The following is a 21,273-nucleotide window of genomic DNA, read 5'->3' as shown; positions in this document are numbered from 1 at the left end:
AAAAAAAAAAAAAAAAAAAAAAAATCAACAACCTTAAAAAACAAATCTGAAGTGCATACAGTATCTAAAAACTCCCAAGGCCTGTTAAGTTCTGTAAGACCTTCCTACAGAGTAGGAACAACAACCCTTCTACTACTCAGGAGGTAGTGCTCCATATTGATTCATACATCCAGGTATATTTACCAATTATGCCAAATTAGGCTACAATTATGCCAATAATGTGAAAGTTCAAGAGCAATACAGATAATCAGTGATATTCAAAAGTCTTGATGAATATGAATAAATGGCAATTAGTTCATATTTTAAAAGTAATTGTGATTTATGTTGGTAAAATATATTTTTCCAACTCAAATCTTTAGGCTGTAAAAAGGGGTGTGTGTGTGTGTGTGTGTGTGTGTGTGTATAAAATAAAAATAAAGATATATAATTATGCAATTTAATGTATCATATATGACATAACTACATAGCATATTATAATACATATATGTCATATAACATGTATTGATTATATCATGAGGATATATAACATTAATTAAAGACATTGTTTATCAGATTCAATTTTAAGGGACAGGAACCATCACTGTATTATATTCATTTTACACATGAGAAAGTTGAATCTAATGAGGCTAAGTTAATCACTCAAGGTCACAAAGCTACTAAATGGAAGAACAAAGTTTGCATGCAGTCTAATTTCAGGTATGACACCCAGCTCATGGCTGTAGCACACTATAACTAAACACTAACTCAGATGTATTCAATGGGAGAAAATAATACGGAAAAGTTAAAATGTGGGCCTTTCACTTTCTTGGCAATAAATGTTTATAGAAAGTCAATGATACTGATTTTGCTATTTTATTTTTGCTCATGTTATATTTATGGCTGGCCTATTACAAGGGAAACTATAGTAGTTAAATTTTTTTTCAGCTGGTCAGCTTTATATAGTTATAATTACAATAGCAAAAACAGTAAATTAATTGTACTATGCAGCTTTAAAGCTTGATTTTATAATGTGCTCTTTGGCCTAAAAATAGTAAATGAAATTTTGATGTGTGTTTTCCTGCTTTTTAAATATATATATATATATATATAATTCAGAGTTAAAAATCGTTCATTTAGAATGTTTAAATATCTTAGATTATAATGTCTACACCTATAGGGCTTTCCTATAACTTTTACCATGTCATCTACAAAATTGTTATGAGGTGATATGGTATTACAACGATTGTTATTCCCATTTCATAGGCAGAGGAAGTTTAAAAAAGAAAAAATATATTTTCAACTATTAGTTATAAAGCCAGAATGTAGCCAGATACTAGTGTTCCAAATTCAGCTACGTGAACATGCTTTTCCCTTCTTAATGTTTAACTTTCCCAAAGGCAGAAATCAGACCATATAATTTTGTATTATGCATCCCTATCATTGCTGTTACATGGTTTGCCAAATTAATTAGATTGTTCCCTAAAACATGCTGAGTTATTGATAACTCCAAGTTAAGTTGGAGAGTAGAGTATCATTTTAGCTTGTTTAAAATTAGAATTTCATTAATATCTTCCGTTTTTAGCTCACTTTGCTAAATAAAAGACCAAAACACCTTAGCCTCATTACTGAAAATATAACCAAGAAAAAACTAAATGACATAAAATCCCTTTCAAGCAAAGTTTTATTATCTATGATTTTTGTGCAGTCTGCCATTTCCAGGCTCGTGACTATGCAATGCTTTCTTGATGGAGCATTTTGCAGGCTTGCTTTCAACCCAGTTCCTGGAAATTTAATGTGGTCATAAAAGTTCTGGCACCTAAGAATATTAGAATGAAGGGAACTCAGAAAAAGCTTTTACTTAAAGTCATAGTCAGTTTATGAAGCTACAGAGAGATTTTAGTGTTTTTGAATTACTACGATAGTTTCTCTAACTCTAATCACTACTGGGATTAAATGAAACATACACAAAGAGAAAGAAAGAAATGTTTAAGTATTCTGCAACTGATGCTGAGCTGGGATACCCTATTAGATCACAGCAGTGGGGAGTAGTTCTCAATCCCTCCTCTGTAAAAGAGCATTTCCATCATCATGTTTAACTGTACAATATACTCTCATAATTGATTGCAGATTCTGGCATAAGTCCAAAAAATCCTTTTTCCCCTAAAAAGCACAACACTCTTTTAATTGTGATTTGCTTAATGCCAGCTAACAGTGATGATCACTTTGTGGACATGGGAAGACAAGGGAGTAGCTGAGGTTCATGTGCATTTCCCAGGGCACCCTGAAGAGCCAATACCTTCACTTCAAAGTGCATTGGGATGCAAGTGAGTGAGAGCATTCTACAGGTATAACTTGGAATCTACTTTATCTTTTGGGGAAAAAAAAGCACAAACTTCTGAATTCTCAATATTATTAGTAGCAAGTTACTTGTAACACACCAGATTGTAGAGATCCCTTGTGTAATTATACCCAGAATAGACTAAGGTCTGTCATACTGAAGAGCCCACTTCTGAGCATCTGCTCCCTGCACTCTTAGTGGCTCTCAACAATGTGAGCCTGACCCCACCCCTCCTGCACACATTCCTGAGGATTTCTCCAGGAGAAAGGAACCATTACTGATAGGAATGTGTTAGATCCCGCTGATGTATAGGGTCTAAGCAATTTGGAGGACCACTATTTGATACCTTCCTACATTGTCTGGTAGATATAGTGACTAATTCAAGGAAATGGCACCTCTCTCTGGAGGAGTTTAGGGAGGCTCCCTTCGTCACTGTTTATAGCCCCCTCTTTCCAGACTTAAAATCTCAAATCACAGATAAGCAAACTCTGGTAAAATAGCAAAATCTACCCGAACTGCGTTTAAAAGGAAAGAAAAAAAAAGAATATATCTAAAATTAGCATTTTCAGTTTTCATCAAAAGGATTTAAAGTTTCATATGCTTAAAATGTCAAATGAGTCTTATGACCTTTATTACTATTTACCATAAGGACTGATTTTACAACAAGCAGTCAGCATAGGCAAGTTTCCCTAGATGCTGTTTCTTCTATTAAATAGCCATCTCCAGGGGGCAGTAGTGGCTATAAAATGGTATAATTCTAATAATAACTATCTGTAGTTATGTGTAGGGAATGAGGTAAATGATCACTCTGTTAATTACATGGTTTTCTATAAAAATGACTGCTGTATTAGTATATACATATTGTTGCTAAATGATTTGCACGGTGTGATAGAAAATCTGTGGCCTTTGGTATTAGGTAAACATTTAGATATCCACGTTGCCTACTTAACCTATGGTCTTAGGCTAGTTGATTAATCACTGTGAGCCTCAAATTTCCTATTTGTGAAAGCAAATATGAATTGTTACAATTCCTACATTGCTCATGGCAACTTTTTATAAATATTTTCCTTTACTTTCTTCCCTTTACTATCAATGTATATATAGGCATAAGAAATAAATAAAATATAACTCCAGACACAGTTCTCACAAAACACAGCCTCAACCATTGATTAACTTTTTTGAACCATTGCTTCAATCTGTCCTCATTACTTTTTTTCTTAGAAGTCTTCAAGACATAAGCATATGTTTTGGTAGGTAGACTTACACTGTGTGGAATGAAATTTACAAAGGATCCATGAGATTTGTTTTGGTTATTTGTTTTTTGAGGAGAGACTTCAGTTACAACTCTTGCTTTTTAGAAAAGTCAGTCACTATGTATGAGGGAAAGGTTTTAATTGGGCCGGAGCTTGTGACATTGGTTTTCTGTCTTTGGTCCCCTGTCCTCAGTGTGTAGGGGAAGATACCTTTCTATATTCATTCATTCAACTGACCCATCAAGGAAACATGGCAAATCCCCCAAGAACATGGCTTCCTGGCCCTAACTGGGCATCCACACTCTCCCTTCAGCCTTGATCTTTCCTCTTGCAGGTAAAAGCAGAAAAGGTGGAGAGAAAAACATGGTGGATTCCTTTCTCCCCGTCTGTGCAAGCCTGCCTCCAACCTGGTGATCGTTGACACTCACCATTTGTGTGAAAGATTTTTTTTTAACATCTTACACTAGATTTGACTAACTCAGTATTGTAGCTTCTGCAGTTCCCCTCCCCTACCTAGTTCTTAGAGTATGTTTTCTCTTTTGAAACGTAAACATAAGGTGAGCATTAAGATTTTTAAAAATATAACTATAATGCTTCACTAATACCTTAAAAATGGCTAGTGAACTAACTCAGTACTTTATATAATGACCAAATGAAAGTTTTGTGTTTTCATGTCCTATTTTTCTTTGAAATTATATAGCTCAGAAATTAGCTCACTATCTGAAAAATTTATGAAGAACTGAAGAATTGTATAATATAGGAGTATTGCCATTGAGTGTACTGTTTTATTTATTCAAGCAGGTAATGAGCAATGTTGTCAAATTCTCTAATGAGTCATCATAATTAAGACATAAGCTAAAAGGGGCATTACTCCAGCAGTCTTTTTTTTTTTTTTTTTAATCCTAGTGCCGTATATATTCTTTGGCATGAAAGAATGAAAAGCATCAGTAAACAACTGAAGTCCTACCTTGGCTCTGTAGGGTTTTTGGAACAATTCCTGAAATTGGAAAGTGAAAATGGATAGCATGTGGAGGAAACCCTCATCTCAGTAGCAAGATTTTAGTAGAGGACTAAGCCATTAGCAGCATGCATTCATACTTAATTTTATTAACTCCTGCCATCAGCTTTTGTAGATCTTTTCTTTTAGGTGGAAGGTTTTAATTTTTATGGGAAGGACTTAAGTAGAAGTGGATGATTAAAATTGAGGAGTATATAATTTCTTCTGGAACTGCTTAAATTTTATTTTTTGAAAATGCCTTCACTTTCCCTGTTTGGTCAAAGAGACATGCTTAAAATTCTTATTCTTTCACAGTAAATAATTTTGATTTTCTTAGACAGGTTTGTGTTTAGGTATGAGCTTCTCATTTACTTCATCTAGCAATTCTCTCTGTGGCCAGAAGAACTCTGAAGAAAGCTTTGAGGGAAATGAATATAATTCTTAAATTATTACACACACGCACACACACACACACACACACACACATATAGTTTAACTTTAAAAATAATTAGTCATCATAAAGAAATAAATTTCTCTGGCTCAAGATGTTACTTATTTCCATCTTTTATATTTTCTAGTCTCAATTACTGTTCCAAAAGGAGCTCTCTTAGAATTAAGAGTAGAGATCCAGGTTAATTGCCATTTTTGTAAGATGCTTAAAATCAATTTGAGAATTTACACGTGTCTGTAAACAGCACCATGCAGACATGTATGGATCATATTAAGGGCATCTTTCTATGCAGTCCTTACTGAAATTATACCACCAAGACCAGATAGGAATATAGTTTTTTAAAGAAAGAATAATAATTTGAAAGGGAATCATAGGAAATGTGACTTGTATCAGAAAAGAAAGGACAATCTTAAACTATATTATTATCAAGTAGAAGGATTACACAGATTCATTTATCTCCCTTTAGTCATATTCTTATTTCTAACTGGGATCTAAATTTACCTTTATCAATATCAGAGGTTAAGAAAATTACCATACTTCTATGAAATGGTAGAGATATTTAATAATATTCAGCTTCATCTTAGTATAACTTTAAACATCAACATGATCGCACAGCACTGATTTTTATTTTGAAATCAGGAATATTAGAGCCATTGTCTTAACAAATTTTCAAGGAAAGAAGAGGCCTGTAATAAATAATGAGATTTTGACATACCTTGGTAAAGAAGATATCACCTGCCCTAATATAACTGTCACTCGTTTTCTGTTAGCAATTTCAATTTTATGATTACTTGATTTAAAAAGGGAGGTAAATTGTTCTGAAAAGTTTTTTTGTTTCCTTAACATTTGAAACTTTTAATTGAAATTTGTTATTTTGGTAAAAATAAACAGTGGACCACAGAATATTTGTACGTGGTGCTTTGCTTTTAATTACTTAGTAGGGAATTACCAGTGGAAAAAAGAATGTCACCAGTATTTTCCTGCTTATACCAGTTCTGCAGTATGAAGATTTATATTAAATGAATGTGCTATGTGTAATCCCTAAAGAATCAGTAGTTTTAGGGGGTTCGTTTCCAACTCTAGTTGTTTAGCAAGCCAGTGTTTAAGAGGAAGAGAGCCGGTTAGGGCTACTACCTAAGTAGTGGCACCAACTCAAATGATACTGGGGTGTAGTCACAGCTCAGCTACTTTACATCCTGTTTAGAAATTGAGACTCAAGGATCTTAATTTCTAGTCGTCTATCCAATTTGATTTAATAAAAAATTAATCTTGATTATTAAGAAAATATGGTCAGCTTAGAATGTATCAATTGGAAAATATATATTTTCTCACTGTCCTTCCTCAAATGTCTAAATTCTTCGTCGAACGTTACTACATTTTAAAAGCAAAAATTACAGAACTGATAAACAACTGTATTTCTCATCATTTTAATTTTTAATTAGTTTACATATGAATGAGAACTGAATGAAAATGAAATCTATATTTTGTTCATACATAGGTATTTTTTCCTAAAAACATTAGTAAAATCTAGGAAAGATTACCAAATATCTTTATAGCAATCAATAAAGAGTGGGAATGTATTGAATATAAATTTATACATGGATGATGTGTTTACCTTTACTTATCTGATTTAACACAGAAACAAAGATTTTAAAAAGGTATGATTGGCCAGGCGTGATGTGCACGCCTATAATCCTAGCATTTTGGGAGACTGAGGCAAGTGAATCACTTGAACCCAGGAGCTCAAGGCCAGCCTAGGCAACATGGTGAAACCCCATCTCTATAAAAGAAATAAAAATAAAAAGCTATGATCAATATATTACAGTTTCTGTCATATTTTCCAAAATATTCACTTGTGCACAAGTAATTCATATTCTCCCCAAAAAGAAAGGTCAACAATGGAAACCTAACAACATTTTTGAATATGATACTGACCATGCTGTTTTAAAATTGTTTTTAGCATAATTGTTGAAAATTTGTTCTCATGGCAAATTAATTGGGTTCAGATCCTAACTTTGAAATGTACTTGCTGGATGACCATGGCCCTTTTATTTAATCTATTCCTGTTTGTGTTTCCTCACCTGTAAAATATGAAAAATAACAGCAGTTACATCATAGTGTTATTGGTAAGAATTGTAAAAGATTTGGCAGTGACTTTGATATAAGTATTCAGAAAAAGGCATAATTTTTTAAAAAATATATAATATAAATTTCCCCTTTCTGAATCTCTAATAATTTTATATCATGTAAATTTTATATTGTTACCAGTTCAATTCCAAAGAGAACAACAGATAGGCTTGCTCTCATCCGGGTAATTTCTAGAAAGTATTTTGCAGATAGGCACATTTAAGCTGTATGATCAGAATTTGAAAATGGATGTTTTCTCATTTCGAGCGTGTTATACCAGAAAACCCTGTCTCTGATCCCGTCTCTGTACTCTGTCACAGATTAGCTATGCAATTCTGACAACAACCCTTCTAGACTTTAGTTTCCTTTTGTAAAATGGATTATTTATATCTTTATTGGCTTAAGTGGACTCTTAAATGTATGTGATCTGTGTTAAATCTTGAAATGTATCTATCATTTGTCTGTAGCCCATGATTTAATAGTAAAAATGATGAAAACATAAAAAAATTTAGAGAAAGAGAATAGGGATGTGGCAAATGAGACTCTGCGTTGAACCATGGATGACAGAAGATCATTCAAGCCATTTCCCCAGTCCTTTAGTAGGTAAAAAAAAAAAAAAAAGTGACAGAAACAAGTCTCAGTAGTTGTAGACTTGTTTTTAGCCAAACTTTGAAGAACCCACGAGGTAAGAAATATAACACTAACAAGGACTTTGATAGATCATTATTTCTGTATGCTCCATAGATGAAATTTTATGGAAGAGTCTCAGCCAGCATTCTCTAAGAGGGATTTTTAAAGTGAGAGTGAAAGAATATAATTGGTGCAAAACAAGAATAGTAAGGCAGCAGGGGGGTGTCATGCAAATAGAAAAGGGAGAATAATCCAGAGTGGCAGTCCCCATCTGAAGTTCAGAAAGGTAGCCCAAAGAACACTACAATTTTGAATAGGAAAATAAGCAAAAAATCAGCACTGAAGTTTGTCCTGCCAATTGTAATGAAAGAGAAATTCAGTCATTGGGAGAGGCTGAGCACAATTAGCGGTGTCCACTCTTGATGACAGCCTGTCAGCATTTGGAAGAATCAGGAAACAGAAAGAGCAGAAATAGTAGGGATATGATATATGAGCGTAATAAAATGTATTTCAGAAACTCCAGAGCATGGGGCAGGAGTGGTGACAAGAGCAGAGTAAAGATAGAACTGTATTCATAAAAGCATGAAACAAAAAGCATGCTTTAAATAACTTTTTCTTCCCTCCTCCATATTGCTTTTTCTTTTTCTCTTTTCATCTCTTTCTAACTCTGCAATATTTGTTAGTGAGAAAAACTGATAAAAAGACTTTGCCAGGTGTAGTCAGAAATACATTTCAGTTCTTTTTCCTTCCACCACAGATCTTTAATTATTACAGCCAAAGAAAAAAAATAGAAGGCCAAAATAATTTGTCATCTAATGTATCTAGGCATTTAAAATCGGGTCAGATTCCAACGGTTTTTTTCAGCTGAACAATTTCTCTCTTTTATGATAACTTTGGGGTAAAGAGTTCTTAGGAACAGTTAGCTATCTGGCTGAGAACGGCCTAAGAAACTGGAAAGAGATATCAGTAAAGTAATAGTGAAATACGCTGCACACATCAGGTCATTTGCTTACATTTTTACTGGCTTCAATTCCTTTCTGAAGAATTTATTGAGAGTACATGGCAATGGAAACTTTAAAAAACAAAAAAGAAACTCAGGGTTAGAATTATGTATGATTGGGTTTGTTTCATTGACAAAAGAATCAGAAGGGTGGTCAGCTCCTAAATGCCTTCCTTTCTGCTGAGAAACAAGTAGCATTTTCATTTTGTTTTTTACTCCAACACTTTTCTGTCCATTCTAAACAAAATAAATGGATAAATAAATAAGCAAGTTACATCAGCCTACACTGTTTGAAAACCTTCCTACTGGGAGACTCTGCAAGCTGGCCCTGGGTTAAAGTCAGACTGTCCACATTTGTCTCCAAGCTCTATTTTTGCCACAAACTGATTTCTTAATACACACAGAGTGTCTTCACATTCCCAACTTTTCCTTACCCACATCAAAATTAATGGAAAAAATTTTACTTTCTATGTTGTCCTTTACACCAAAGAGTATCTGAGACAAATCTCAATCAATATACAGAGTATATTTTGCCAAGCTATGATGCACCTGTGACACAGCCTCAGGAGGTCCTGATGACATGTTCCCAAGGTTGCTGGACTACAGCTTTGTTTTATATATTTTAGGGAGACATGAGATATCAATCAACACATGTAAGATGTACATTGGTTCCATCTGGAAAGGCGGGACAACTCAAAGTGTGGGGCTCTCAGATCATAGGTAGATTTTAAGATTTTTCTGATTGGCAATTGGTTGAAAGAGTTATCAATAGAAAGGAATGTCTGGATTACCATAAGGGGTGGTGGGGACCAAGGTTTTATCATTCAGATGAAGACTTCAGGCGGCAAGCTTCAGAGAATAGATTGTAAATGCTTCTTATCAGACTTAAATAGTCCATTCTATCAGTAATTCCAAAAAGGAGGAGGATATACTGAGGCATGTCTGACTGCCCCTTCCCATCACTGCCTCAACTAGGTTTTCAGGTTAGTTTTGGAATGTCCTTGCCAGGAGAAGGGCTCCTTTCAGATGGTTGGGGGGCTTAGAATTTTATTTTTGGTTTACTGTTCCTGCTTTCTTTTAAGTAATAAGTGGTAAATGAATACTCTGATAAACAGATCCTTGACAATGACTGAAAAAATACTAATTAATAACTGCTGCCAGGTGGCTAAGATGTCCAAAAGTCTTTTTAAAAATGATAATACTATTGTTAATAGCTAAGGTTTCCTGAGGGATTTCTATGAACCAGGCTGAGAATTACATTCTTTAAGGGTATTATTTCAATCCTAACAATAGTCTTTTTGCTTTTTTTTTTTTTTGAGACAGAGTTTTGCTCTGTCACCCAGGCTGGAGTGTAGGGGCACAATCTTGGCTCACTGCAACCTCTGCCTCCCAGGTTCAAGCAATTCTCCTGCTTCAGCTTCCTAAGTACTCGGATTAAAGGTGTATGCTGCCATCCTAGCTGATTTTTGTATTTTTAGTAGAGTTAGGGTTTTGCTATGTTGGCCAGGCTGGTCTCAAACTGCTTACTTCAGGTAACATACCCACCTTGGTCTCTGCAGTGCTGGGATTATAGGTGTGAGTTACTGCACTTGGCCTGAAAACACTCTTACATATTTATTATTCTTATTTTACAGATGAGAAAACAGGAACTTAATGATTTTAAGAAACTTGCCCAAGATAAATCAGGGCACAGAATTTAAAGCTAAGTCTTAATTCTAAAATCCCTGCTTTTTCATACAATTATGACTTTAATAGTATTATTTTTCTCAGGTACTTTTTGGGAGATATTAGTAGGGATTTACTAAATGTACTAGACGGAAAAATGTATTTCATATCAGCGGAACTATTAACCAAGGAAGATTCCCACACCAGGGTTTTGAAGATAACAACTCATCCCTTTACATTTTTGTCTTCTGAATTCTACCTGTTTATGATGATATAGTATTTCAAGACAATTGGAAAAATGAAGACTCTATCATGGATGACAATTATGTTTACAGAACTGCCTGAACATCAATTATAATAAATTTGTTTGTGTATTCACCAAATCTTTAAGAAAGAACCTACCATAGGCCAGATGTATATCTGATAAAACAATGGACAAGTATAATTATAGTGTTTTGCTCAACAATATTTCCCTTAAATGAATGGATGTCTGAATTATTATGCATATAATGTCTCAACAAATACACTAATGATGTGCAGCTTTATTCTGACCTTTGTGAAATATTATTCATTTGACGCCTCAAGAACATCAGAGAATGACAGCAGGGAAATGATTTATACTTTAATGGTTTATGACTAACCTATGGTAATTTTATCTTAAATTCCCTGTAACATTTTCTGAATGCCATACCCCTATGCTCAGAAAAAGTATCTGAATGCATGCATTACAGGGCTTTGTCTTCTTCTGAAAAATTATTTGATTATTCACCTCTAACTTTTTAACACTCTAAAATATTCTACTCAGTAATTGATTTAGGATGCTGCATTATGTGAAGTAATGAACTTCTTGGTTCTGGTTCAGAATGTACACTGTCTTTCAATGTGTTTTTGTACACATGAAAAATGTAATCTTTTTGAATATCAAATGTGTTCTGTGTCTATTTTCAATTATTTAATTAAGAGGTATACTATTATAGATTATAAATTTATAAAACTTTATTTGCTTATATGTGATATATTTCCAAATAATAAAATTTACTGTAATTGATAGGGTGTGTGTCTTGTGTTATTTTAACATTAGGGGTGATGTGTTTTTGTTGATCTGTACACATTTTCTTCCTTGGGTCCACTATAAAGAAATAGGTGAAGGTTTGGAGTATTGGCCATACCTCTGCAAATACTAAAGTTCATATAAAGAAAAAGGCCATCTAAGCTAAGTAACTCAACTGATATATAAATATAAAGGTACATATTTCAGCTAAAAGATAAAGACAAATGTCCTCTTTAGTATTACATTCATTATAAAAAATGATGGTGCTACTTAATTGTTAATTAATTATTATATGCAGTATGCCTAAATCAGTTGGGGGTAGACTTCTTTTCAGTGCAAATAAAACAGGTGATATGCATGTTTTGTGATAAACATTTTGAAATGTCTGTACTAAGAGCTGTCTATTAACTGAAAGTCTTCCTTAGCTTTTTAAGTGATAGATGCCACTTCACTAAAGGATATTTTTTTTCTTATTTTTATTTGTCTTATTTGAAGACAAAGAGCTCTTTAAAGCCCAAAAAGTTGTGTCTCTTTTATCTTTCAATCTCTATCCTCCAACACAGTGCTCCGTTGAGAGGATAAAGGAATAGTTAGTACTGAGTTATGAAGCAAATATGAAAACCTATTTTTAACATTGTTTTATGTTCTGCAATAATAATTCTTCTGACTCTTCAATATAATTTGAGGTTTTAAAGAGCATTCCTGGTATATCTCCAAATTCACAATAGTTTTCTATATAAGTAGAAAGATTTTTTAATATTCTTATGACTATAATTAACATGAAATGTATTACACAAAATGATATATGAAATGATTCCCAGGAATTTCTACTTCAAGTAAATAAATTACCTAAAACATTAAGAGTTATAAGAAAGTATGTGGGCCAGTGTGGTGGTTCATACTTGTAGTCCCAACATTTTGGGAGGCCTAGACATGCAGATCACTTGAGCCCCGAACTTGGGAGACCAGTCTGGACAATACGGTGAAACCCAGTCTCTGCAAAAAAGTACACACACACTTACAAAAACTAGCTGGGTGTTGTGGAGTGCTTGTAGTCCCAGCTACTTGGACAGCTGAGCTGGGATGATCCCCTGAGCTAGGGAGGCAGGTAGAGGCTGCAGTGAGCCATGATCACTCCACTGCACTCCAGCCTGGGGGACAGAGTGAGACCCTAACTCAAAAAAAAAAAAAAAAAAAAAAGACAGGCAGAATGACAGTAGACCAACTTTTCCCATATCTAAAGTGAATTGTGCCATCCCTGATTCATGCATTCAGCAAGAATTCATTAAATCACACTATGCAACAATCTGTATTAGGTCCTGGTGGTGCCAATTGCATGTAATGAGTCAGAGATTATCATACCTGCATAACAATGTCATTTTAAAATAATGGCATGTATCTCCTTCCTTAAAAAGAGACACATGAAATCATTCAGTGAAAACCACAAATGATATCACTTCTTATAATCTGTATTTAAAAGAAATGCAGCTATACTGATTATATTGTACAAATGTTCTTTAGATTAATTGTAAGAAGACATTTTTGTATTCTAATGTGTGTTTAACTTATTAGTTAGGATTCACTGATTCATTACCCAAATTTTCATTTCAGGCCCTCCAGGCCCTCCAGGTGGTCTGAGAATAGAAGACATTAGAGCCACTTCTGTGGCACTGACTTGGAGCCGGGGTTCAGACAATCATAGTCCTATCTCTAAATACACTATTCAGACCAAGACTATTCTTTCAGATGACTGGAAAGATGCAAAGACAGGTAAGTTTATTTGTCTGATTAATCTGTGCATGTTTTCAAAGTGAATTCTTTTCTCAAAAACAAAAATTTGGATGTTTTAAATGTTATTATCTACCTTGAAAGGCTTTCTTTCTTAAAATTTTTTTTTAATTCTAATATTTTGGTAGTGGAGAAAATTCCATGGAACTTACATATTTAAATGTGTTAAAGCTATAGAAAAAGAAGTATCATTTCTAAATCAATCTAGAATGGAAAGCAAAATGAGGCCTCCCGGGTTTCTTATTTGAGTTTTGTGTGAGATTTACTGCCCCAGAATCACTGAGAAGTCGATTTTGGAGCAAATAGCATTTATAGCATGTTATTTATGACCCATTTTATTCGATTATATAGGTACTACAGTTTTACATTTCTGAAAAGCCACATTGATCATAAATCTTAAATTAAGCATCCAAATGTTACTACTAGAACCCTTTATGTGAATGATCTCACCTGGTTTGAATTTATTCAAAACAGATTTTTAAAGATATTTTTGATCTTTCAACCTTTTTCTTTTCTTATATTAAGATTTTCTAAAGTTGATCAGGAAAAATTAAGAGTAAGTGGATATCTACCCACTTAATTAATTAATTCTGAAGAGAATGGAAAAGTATGATAATAATGAAACTATTAGAAATTAGCCACATTAAAATAAACAAATGGCTTAAATTTGGGTTGGCTCTGGAAAAGGAATACTAATTGCAATCATTTCATTAATTACTTATGTATGCTTATTATGTAGCTCAATTAAAATATGCTTCTCATTTTAAAATATCCACTAGAAAGTAAGTTCCATAAAGGTAAAAACTGTTTTATTCACTGTTCTATCTCTAGCACCTAGATCAGGGCCCATAGTGCTCATTCGTTCAACATGTATTTATTGAGTCCTCACTGTGTGCCAGAACCTGTTCTTGATGCAGTATGTATAGCTGAGCAGCAGTGAACAAAACAGACAAAACAACAACAACACAACCTGCCTTCAAGGAGCTTATATTATAGGAGAGATGCCAAAACACAGTTAAAATATATAGTAAGTCATGTGGTGATGAATGCTAGAGAGAAACAACAGAAGAGAGGAATGGGTAGGTAGCAGATACATTTTAAATTGGGTACTTCTGATATTAATCATAGCCACTGCTGCTTTCCTAAAGTTTCTGTTTCCATTATATAGCTTTTCCAATTCTTTTACTTTCACTGAATTTGAGTCTTTTAATCTGAAGTATGTTTTCTGTTGGCAGTTTATAGGCAGATACTCACTGTGTGTGTGTTTCTGTGTATAATCCTGCTCTCTAAACATAAAATGAGGGGAAGTTCACATCCACTATATGTGTGTATATTCACACACATACATACTTAATGAATACTTTAGGGCTTACCAGATACATATGAATTTATCAGAATAGGTTTTATAGTATGTTAGCTTAATTTCATGAATATGAAAGTATTTCTCCTAGATAGCTCTATTTCATCTTCCTCTTTTGCATTAGTATAGTAATATATATCACTATATATTAATAGAATATGTTATATGCTATTATAGTAATATATATTACTATATTACTATATATTAATAGCATATATTTTATTATATATGCTATTATATATGGCATATAAGAAAATATGCTATAATAGCATATATAATAAAATATACGGTATATTTATATATATAATAAAATAGAGTATATTTTATTATATATGCTATAATATAAAGTAAAATAGTATATATTACAATATATGCTATTAATATATAGTGATGCATTGTAATATATATATATATTACTATAATAAGACAAAAGAGGAAGATGAAATAGAGCTATACAGGAGAAACACTTTCACATTCAGTGAAATGTGTGTGTATGTGTGTGTGTGTGTGTGTGTGTGTATTACATCTATATATGTCACAAACCCAATAATCTTATGTTAAAATTATCACTTTCTATAATTGTTTGCCTATTAAAATAATACATGTTTGCTTATATTATCTTGTTAATTTGTTTGTTATATTATCCCATATACTCACTATTTCTGGTCCTCCTCATTTGTTCATGTTGATTTTAGTTATCTGTCTTATTTTGCATTGCTATAAAGAAATATATGAGGCTGGGTGATTTTCAAAGAAAAGAGATATATTTGGCTCACAGTTCTGCAGGCTATACAAGAAGCATAGCACCAGCATCTGCTTCTTGTGAGGGCTTCGGAAAAGCTTTCATGCAAAGTGGCTTGTCACATAGTGAGAAAGGGAGCAACAAAGGGAGGAGAAAGGTGTTAGGTTCTTTGTAACAATCAGTTCTCGAGTTCTTACATGAACTAATAAAACAAGAACTTATTCATTATTGGAAGAAAGGCACAAAGCCATTCATGCGGAATTCACCCCCATGACTCAAACTCCTCCTATTAGGTCCTACTTCCAAAACTGGGGATCAAATCTCAATATGAGATTTAGAGCGGACAAACATACAAACTATATGTCACCATCTGATGTCATTTTTTTACAGCTTTGCTCCTACCTGTCCCCTTGTGCAGCTAGTATCAAATACATTACATGTAATTATAGATCCAATAGCACAATTACATACATACACACATATAAATGCACAAAGTATGTGTGAACATATTTACATGCATATATCGTTTTCTACAATTGCTTTTAAATAAGTTAAGACAGAAGAAAAAATAAGTATTTATGCTATCTTTTATAATTAGAAAATTACCTTTATCAACGCTCATTATTTTGGGGGAGTTTATTCAAATTACTGTTTGGGATGAATGACTTTCAACCTGAAGAACTTCCTTTAATAATTTTTGTAAGATAAGTCTATTAGTAACAGTATCTCTCAGTATTTGTTTATCTGGGAGTTCATTTTGTCTTTGGTTTTAACATCTATTTTCTTGGATATGATATTCTTGGTTGACAATTTTTGTTTTTGTTTATTTTCACTCCTTTGAATATACCATCTTAGATACCTTTTTCAGGCTTAGAAAATTGTTTTCTATTCTGTTTGCTGAAAGGTGCCTCAAAATTCGTTTTTATTTTCTAATATATTTATTATATAAGGGTTCCTCATTCCTTTCTGTAAAACTTTTTTTTTATCTGGTATAATTTTCACTCAGAAGAAACTTATAGCATTTCTAATTGTTCAGGTTGTTAGACTCAAAGTTCTTTACATTTTTTCTATCAGAAAATGTCTTTAATTTCATCTTTATGTGATATTTCCAAATTGCTTTTCATTTTACTTGGAACACTTTAAAAATATTGTTCTTTTGCCTTTTATCTCGTTTCTGATGAGAAGTCAGTAATTGCCTTAATCATAATTCCCTGTACTTGATATGTCCCTTTTCTGTGACTGCTTCAAGATTTCTTTTGTATTTGCTTTTCAGCTTGATAAAATGCATTTATCCTAACGGAGCTTCACTGGCTTGACTTCTGGTATCTTTGAGTTGATATTTTCTTCAACTGGAAAATTCTTAGCCATTCATTACCCCTTCAGACATTTCCTCTGCTCTACTGTCTCTCTCTTCTTGGTCTCTCTTGACTTGTATGTTAGATTGTTTGATGGTATTCTACAGATAATGGACACTGTGTGTGTGTGTGTGTGTGTGTGTGTGTGTGTGTGTGTGTGTGTGTGTATTTGCTTCTGTTTAGATAATGGCTAATTACCTCTCACTTTTATAATTTATTCTGCTAGATTCAGTCTGTGAATAATCCCATTAAAATACTTTTGACCTACTGCTTTATTGTGTACAGGAATTTTTATTTCTAGCATTTGGCTGCTTTTAATATTGTTCACATAGTACTCCATGGGAATTTCATATTTGTTTATACAAGTTGTGCATATTTTTCACTTCACATTTTCACTTATAGTTTTGCTAAAACCCATCAGATGATTTAAACATCTGGGCCATATTTAAGTCTAGCTCCGTTAACTTTTTTTTTCTTTATTGATAATGGGTCACATTTGTTGTTTATTCATGTGTCTGATAACATTTTGCTCAATTCCAAACATTGTGTATAGAGGAACAGTGATTACTAGAGTAAATATTAATTGATGTCTGGGAAAGTGCATGTCATTATTTTAGGGACTGAGTCAATCAAATTTGTAGTTGAGATGATGTGAGCATTGTTGTTAGATTTTAATATAGCCTTCATGTGATTTGAGTATAAGATCAGACCTTCCTACATATCTGAGCATCTGGAGGTTTTCTTGTCCTGCTATCAGAATTCAGTAGGCTCTCCTACCTTGGACCCCACAAAGGGTTCTTTCAGCTCCCCTGCTTCTGCCCAGATAGCTGCTGTCTGATAATCAGTCTAAAGCCCAGAGTGCTTGGGCTTCAACAGGTCCAAAGCACCTGTCCCTCACAGAGGAAGCAGATCTCTCTCAGCACTCCTGCCCTTATCTCATGTCTGTGGTATCTGTGCCCCAGAGGGAAGTTCTCATTTTTTTCTTTTTTACACTTGTGTTCTGTCCCAAAACTTTGAGTATACATGATGAAGGCCTATGAAAAAGGATTGCCAAATTATTATAGATTCTCCTTGTTCTTTGATCTGATCATCCAGTAATTTTAAACAGCCATATCAGCCTATACTTTGTGTTTAAATATCTGTTAGAAGTTAACCTGTTTTTTTCTTGTTAATGTCTATAACTACATCCTTCTTTCATCACTGTTCTATGAATAATGCATTTTAGTCCATTGTGTCTTCACAAACTCAGCTCTCTAATGGGCTTTGAAAGACGATGTTTTATACGTTATCTATGTGTTCTTTGTGTTAGTGTACTAGTGAAGTCCTCTTGTGACTGCATCCTAAGTGGAAGTGAAAAATATTTTCTACAATGAATACAGAAATAAAAATTATATGATTTTTATTTATGGTGTGACCACTAAGAAACAAAAGTACAGTATTAAACTCAGTTTTTATGAAGGTAAATATTTAAGAGATTAAATATTTTTCAAAGATATCAACTTTCAGTATTCCAAAGATTAAATTTAGAATAATGAGATGAAGAAATAGACTATGTATTTTAAAGGCAACCTACTGTAAATTTTACTTCTCCTGGACTGTTTTTGGTGGATGGACAGCACACAGTTTGATGCCATTCCTGGAGTTCTACAAGATGCTCGGGTCATTGTTAGAAAATTATGTTTGATTCTGTGCTGCTACTGTCAGAGGGCAAATTATAGATCATTATTAGTGATGAGGTATGTGTGTGTAAGAGGACGTTGGACTGAACATAAAGAGGCATGGTAACCATGCTATGAGAAATAGTTAAGAGGACCTGGAATAAATTATCCAAAAATGAAGAAGAAAATATGTTTATATTTAAATTTCTGTCATATGTAAGACTGACTTGATTATCAAAAGTTTTCTGCAATTAACATCTTTGCACATAAATGTTCCTTTGTACTTTAGATTATTTCCCTAAGATAGATATTTGTAAATTAAATTATTGAGTGTAAACAGCCAAAACCTATGAGCTATGTTATATAATTGCTCTGCAGTAAGGTAGAGCCAGTCTTTATTCCCATCAGGAGTATATGAGTATCTCTTCTGCTTATCTTTACCTAGCATTAGTATTCTCTTTTTAAAAAACAAAAACACTGTAGGTTTATTGTAGGAGAGTATTTTTTTTTTTTTGCCTTTCTGTTTCTTCAGTTTTTGTAGTTCTCATTTCAAACATGAATTTCTCTGGATTTTATGAGGCTACATTCATATTTCCCTTAGAGAAGGATCAAGAATTCACACCTTCTGAGATGCCAAAGCACAGCTTGCTTTTCTTTGCTTCACAGAAATTGGCCAAACCTATGGTTCCTTCCAGAGTCCTGCCAGGTGATCTACGGGTTGGGTCTAGGACCTGTAACTTGAAACTGAGTAGGTGCATTAGAACCAGTGAGAAGCCTTTAAATGCTCATTTCCAGTCTCAAACAGAGACCTGAATTTTTATTTAGAAGCTCTGAGTAGGTTTGTTCGGGGTACTTTCAAATATTTGGGTTTTAGATTGAAATGGGGGATTCCAAAGATACTGCCTGTGTTTAGATCTTCAAGAAATACCAGGACTCACTAAGGTAATTTCCAAAAATCTACCATGGAGGGGCTTACATTGGCTGGAGTTATTCTTGACACAATCTGTTTTTTAGTCCTGAAGTCATTCTGGCTGTTTCTAAAGTTGCTCAAACACCTATCAGTGTGGTCTAAACGTAAGGCACCACAGCATGGTTTCCAGGCAACTAAAACACAATGAATTATTGGCCTTAGGATACCCATGGGCTTGATTCCCTTTTCCTCAAAGAATGGTGAGAAACTTTTAATTCCAAGTCTTAGGGCTTCAAGGCATTTGTAAATAGATCTATGAATTACTGCTTATAGCTGGGTGCTAAACTGTGTACTTTTGCCTAAGTACTAAAATAAGAACTAAGGTCTCCTGCTTTATATCTCTTTGTTTATAAGTTACACTAAAGGCTGGGCACAGTGGCTGGCACTTGTAGTCCCAGCATTTTGGGAGGACGAGGCAGGCAGATGGCAAGGTCAGGAGATAGAGACCATCCTGACCAACATAGGGAAACCCCGTCTCTACTAAAAGAACAAAAAAGAAAATTAGCTGGGATGGACACAGTGGCTCAAGCCTGTAATCCCAGCACTTTGGGAGGCTGAGGTGGGTGGATCACGAGGTCACGAGTTCAAGACCAGCCTGGCCAACATGGTGAAACCCCCTCTCTACTAAAAATTCAAAAATTAGCTGGGCGTGGTGGTGGGTGCCTGTAGTCCCAACTGCTTGGGAGACTGAGGTGGGAGAATGGCTTGAACCTGAGAGGTGGAGGTTGTAGTAAGCCGAGATCCAGCCACTGCACTCCAGCCTGGGTGACACAGTGAGACTCTGTCTCAAAAAACAAAAGTAGCTGGGCATGGTGGTGTGAGCCTGTAGTCCCAGCTACTCGGGAGACTGAGGCAGGAGAATTGCTTGAACCCAGGAGGCAGAGGTGGCAGTGAGCCAAGATCATGCCACTGCACTCTAGCCTAGTGATACAGCGAGACTACGTCTCCAAAAAATTTTTTCTGACACTAAAAATAAATATTTAAAGAACTATTTAATACACAACATATAGATTTTTTTTTAAGAGAGAGATGCCTCTAACTGGCATTATACAGTTGAGATCTGATTTTTCACTGCAGAGATTATCTGTATGGCCTGACTCAGAACTGACCCAGTTAAAAATCAAGTCTAAAACAAAGTCTGCTCCTGATCCCCAGTATTTGCCTCCATTATGCAAAGTACTCTCTTTCTGGCTCCAAGAATAACAAACAGGTTAGAAGGAACTTGGCTAAAGAAAGAGGACACAGAGTCTCTCTGTTCCTGTTTCTCTTCTTCATTTGGCTTGAGGTATAAATCTGCTTCCAGAGCAAAGCTGACTTCCGTAGGGAGCAGGCTTCTGCGTAGGTGATGTTGGAAGAAAGAGAAGTAGAAGTAGGATGAGGAGAAGGAGAAAGAAGAGAAGAAGAAGAGGGAGAGGAAGAGGGAGAAGGAAGAAGAAAAAATTAAGAAGAAAGAAGAGAGAAGAAAGGATCCAGTAGTTCCTAGGTACAAGTTCATTTATGAAGACATTTAGTGCTCACAATAAAACATATAAAATATGTTTTAAAGGGAAACCCATGAAGCATACACAGCAGCAATGGAAGAGAGAAATGAGAATCAACTCACAATTGAAGAGAAAGGAAGAGGCCTTAAGAAGATGAAGAAGTACTTTCTGCTTTAGACAGAATAGGACAATTTATGGGCTGAATATATGAGAATATAGAGTCATAGAGTGATGGATATTATGTGGTGGGGCAAGGTAAAAGAGTACCTCCCTCTCTTACCTGCCTGATTCAAGGATGAAGAAGACACTAAAGTGATTGCCGTACACAAGGCTGTGCTTCTTTCATTGAGACACTGCCTATTCTAAACAGACACAAACTTTAGAATTTGTATCTCATATATATATAATTTTAAGCAAAAATGCAATAA

The 21,273-nt window shown here is 34.2% G+C and overlaps 1 protein-coding gene across 6 annotated transcripts in view; it reads left to right on the top strand.

Moving 5' to 3' along the window:
* CNTN1 (contactin 1) overlaps positions 1-21,273 on the top strand; it is a 372,749-nt gene that overhangs the window by 282,215 nt on the left and 69,261 nt on the right. For 4 of the 6 annotated variants that reach the window (XM_017530373.2, XM_037739053.1, XM_017530379.2 and 1 more), the window contains one exon: positions 13,103-13,261. In XM_017530373.2, coding sequence (XP_017385862.1) covers positions 13,103-13,261 — 159 coding nt within the window. Of the gene's footprint in view, positions 1-3,904; positions 4,906-13,102; positions 13,262-21,273 lie in introns of those variants that run through there. The other 2 variants (XM_017530381.2, XM_017530387.2) reach the window with 1 other exon arrangement.

This window comes from Cebus imitator, unplaced genomic scaffold, assembly GCF_001604975.1.
Source record: "Cebus imitator isolate Cc_AM_T3 unplaced genomic scaffold, Cebus_imitator-1.0 Scaffold2, whole genome shotgun sequence".
NCBI lineage: Eukaryota > Metazoa > Chordata > Mammalia > Primates > Cebidae > Cebus > Cebus imitator.
The sequence above is the reverse complement of the archived record's forward strand: the minus strand, read 5'-3'. Positions and strand labels throughout refer to the sequence as shown.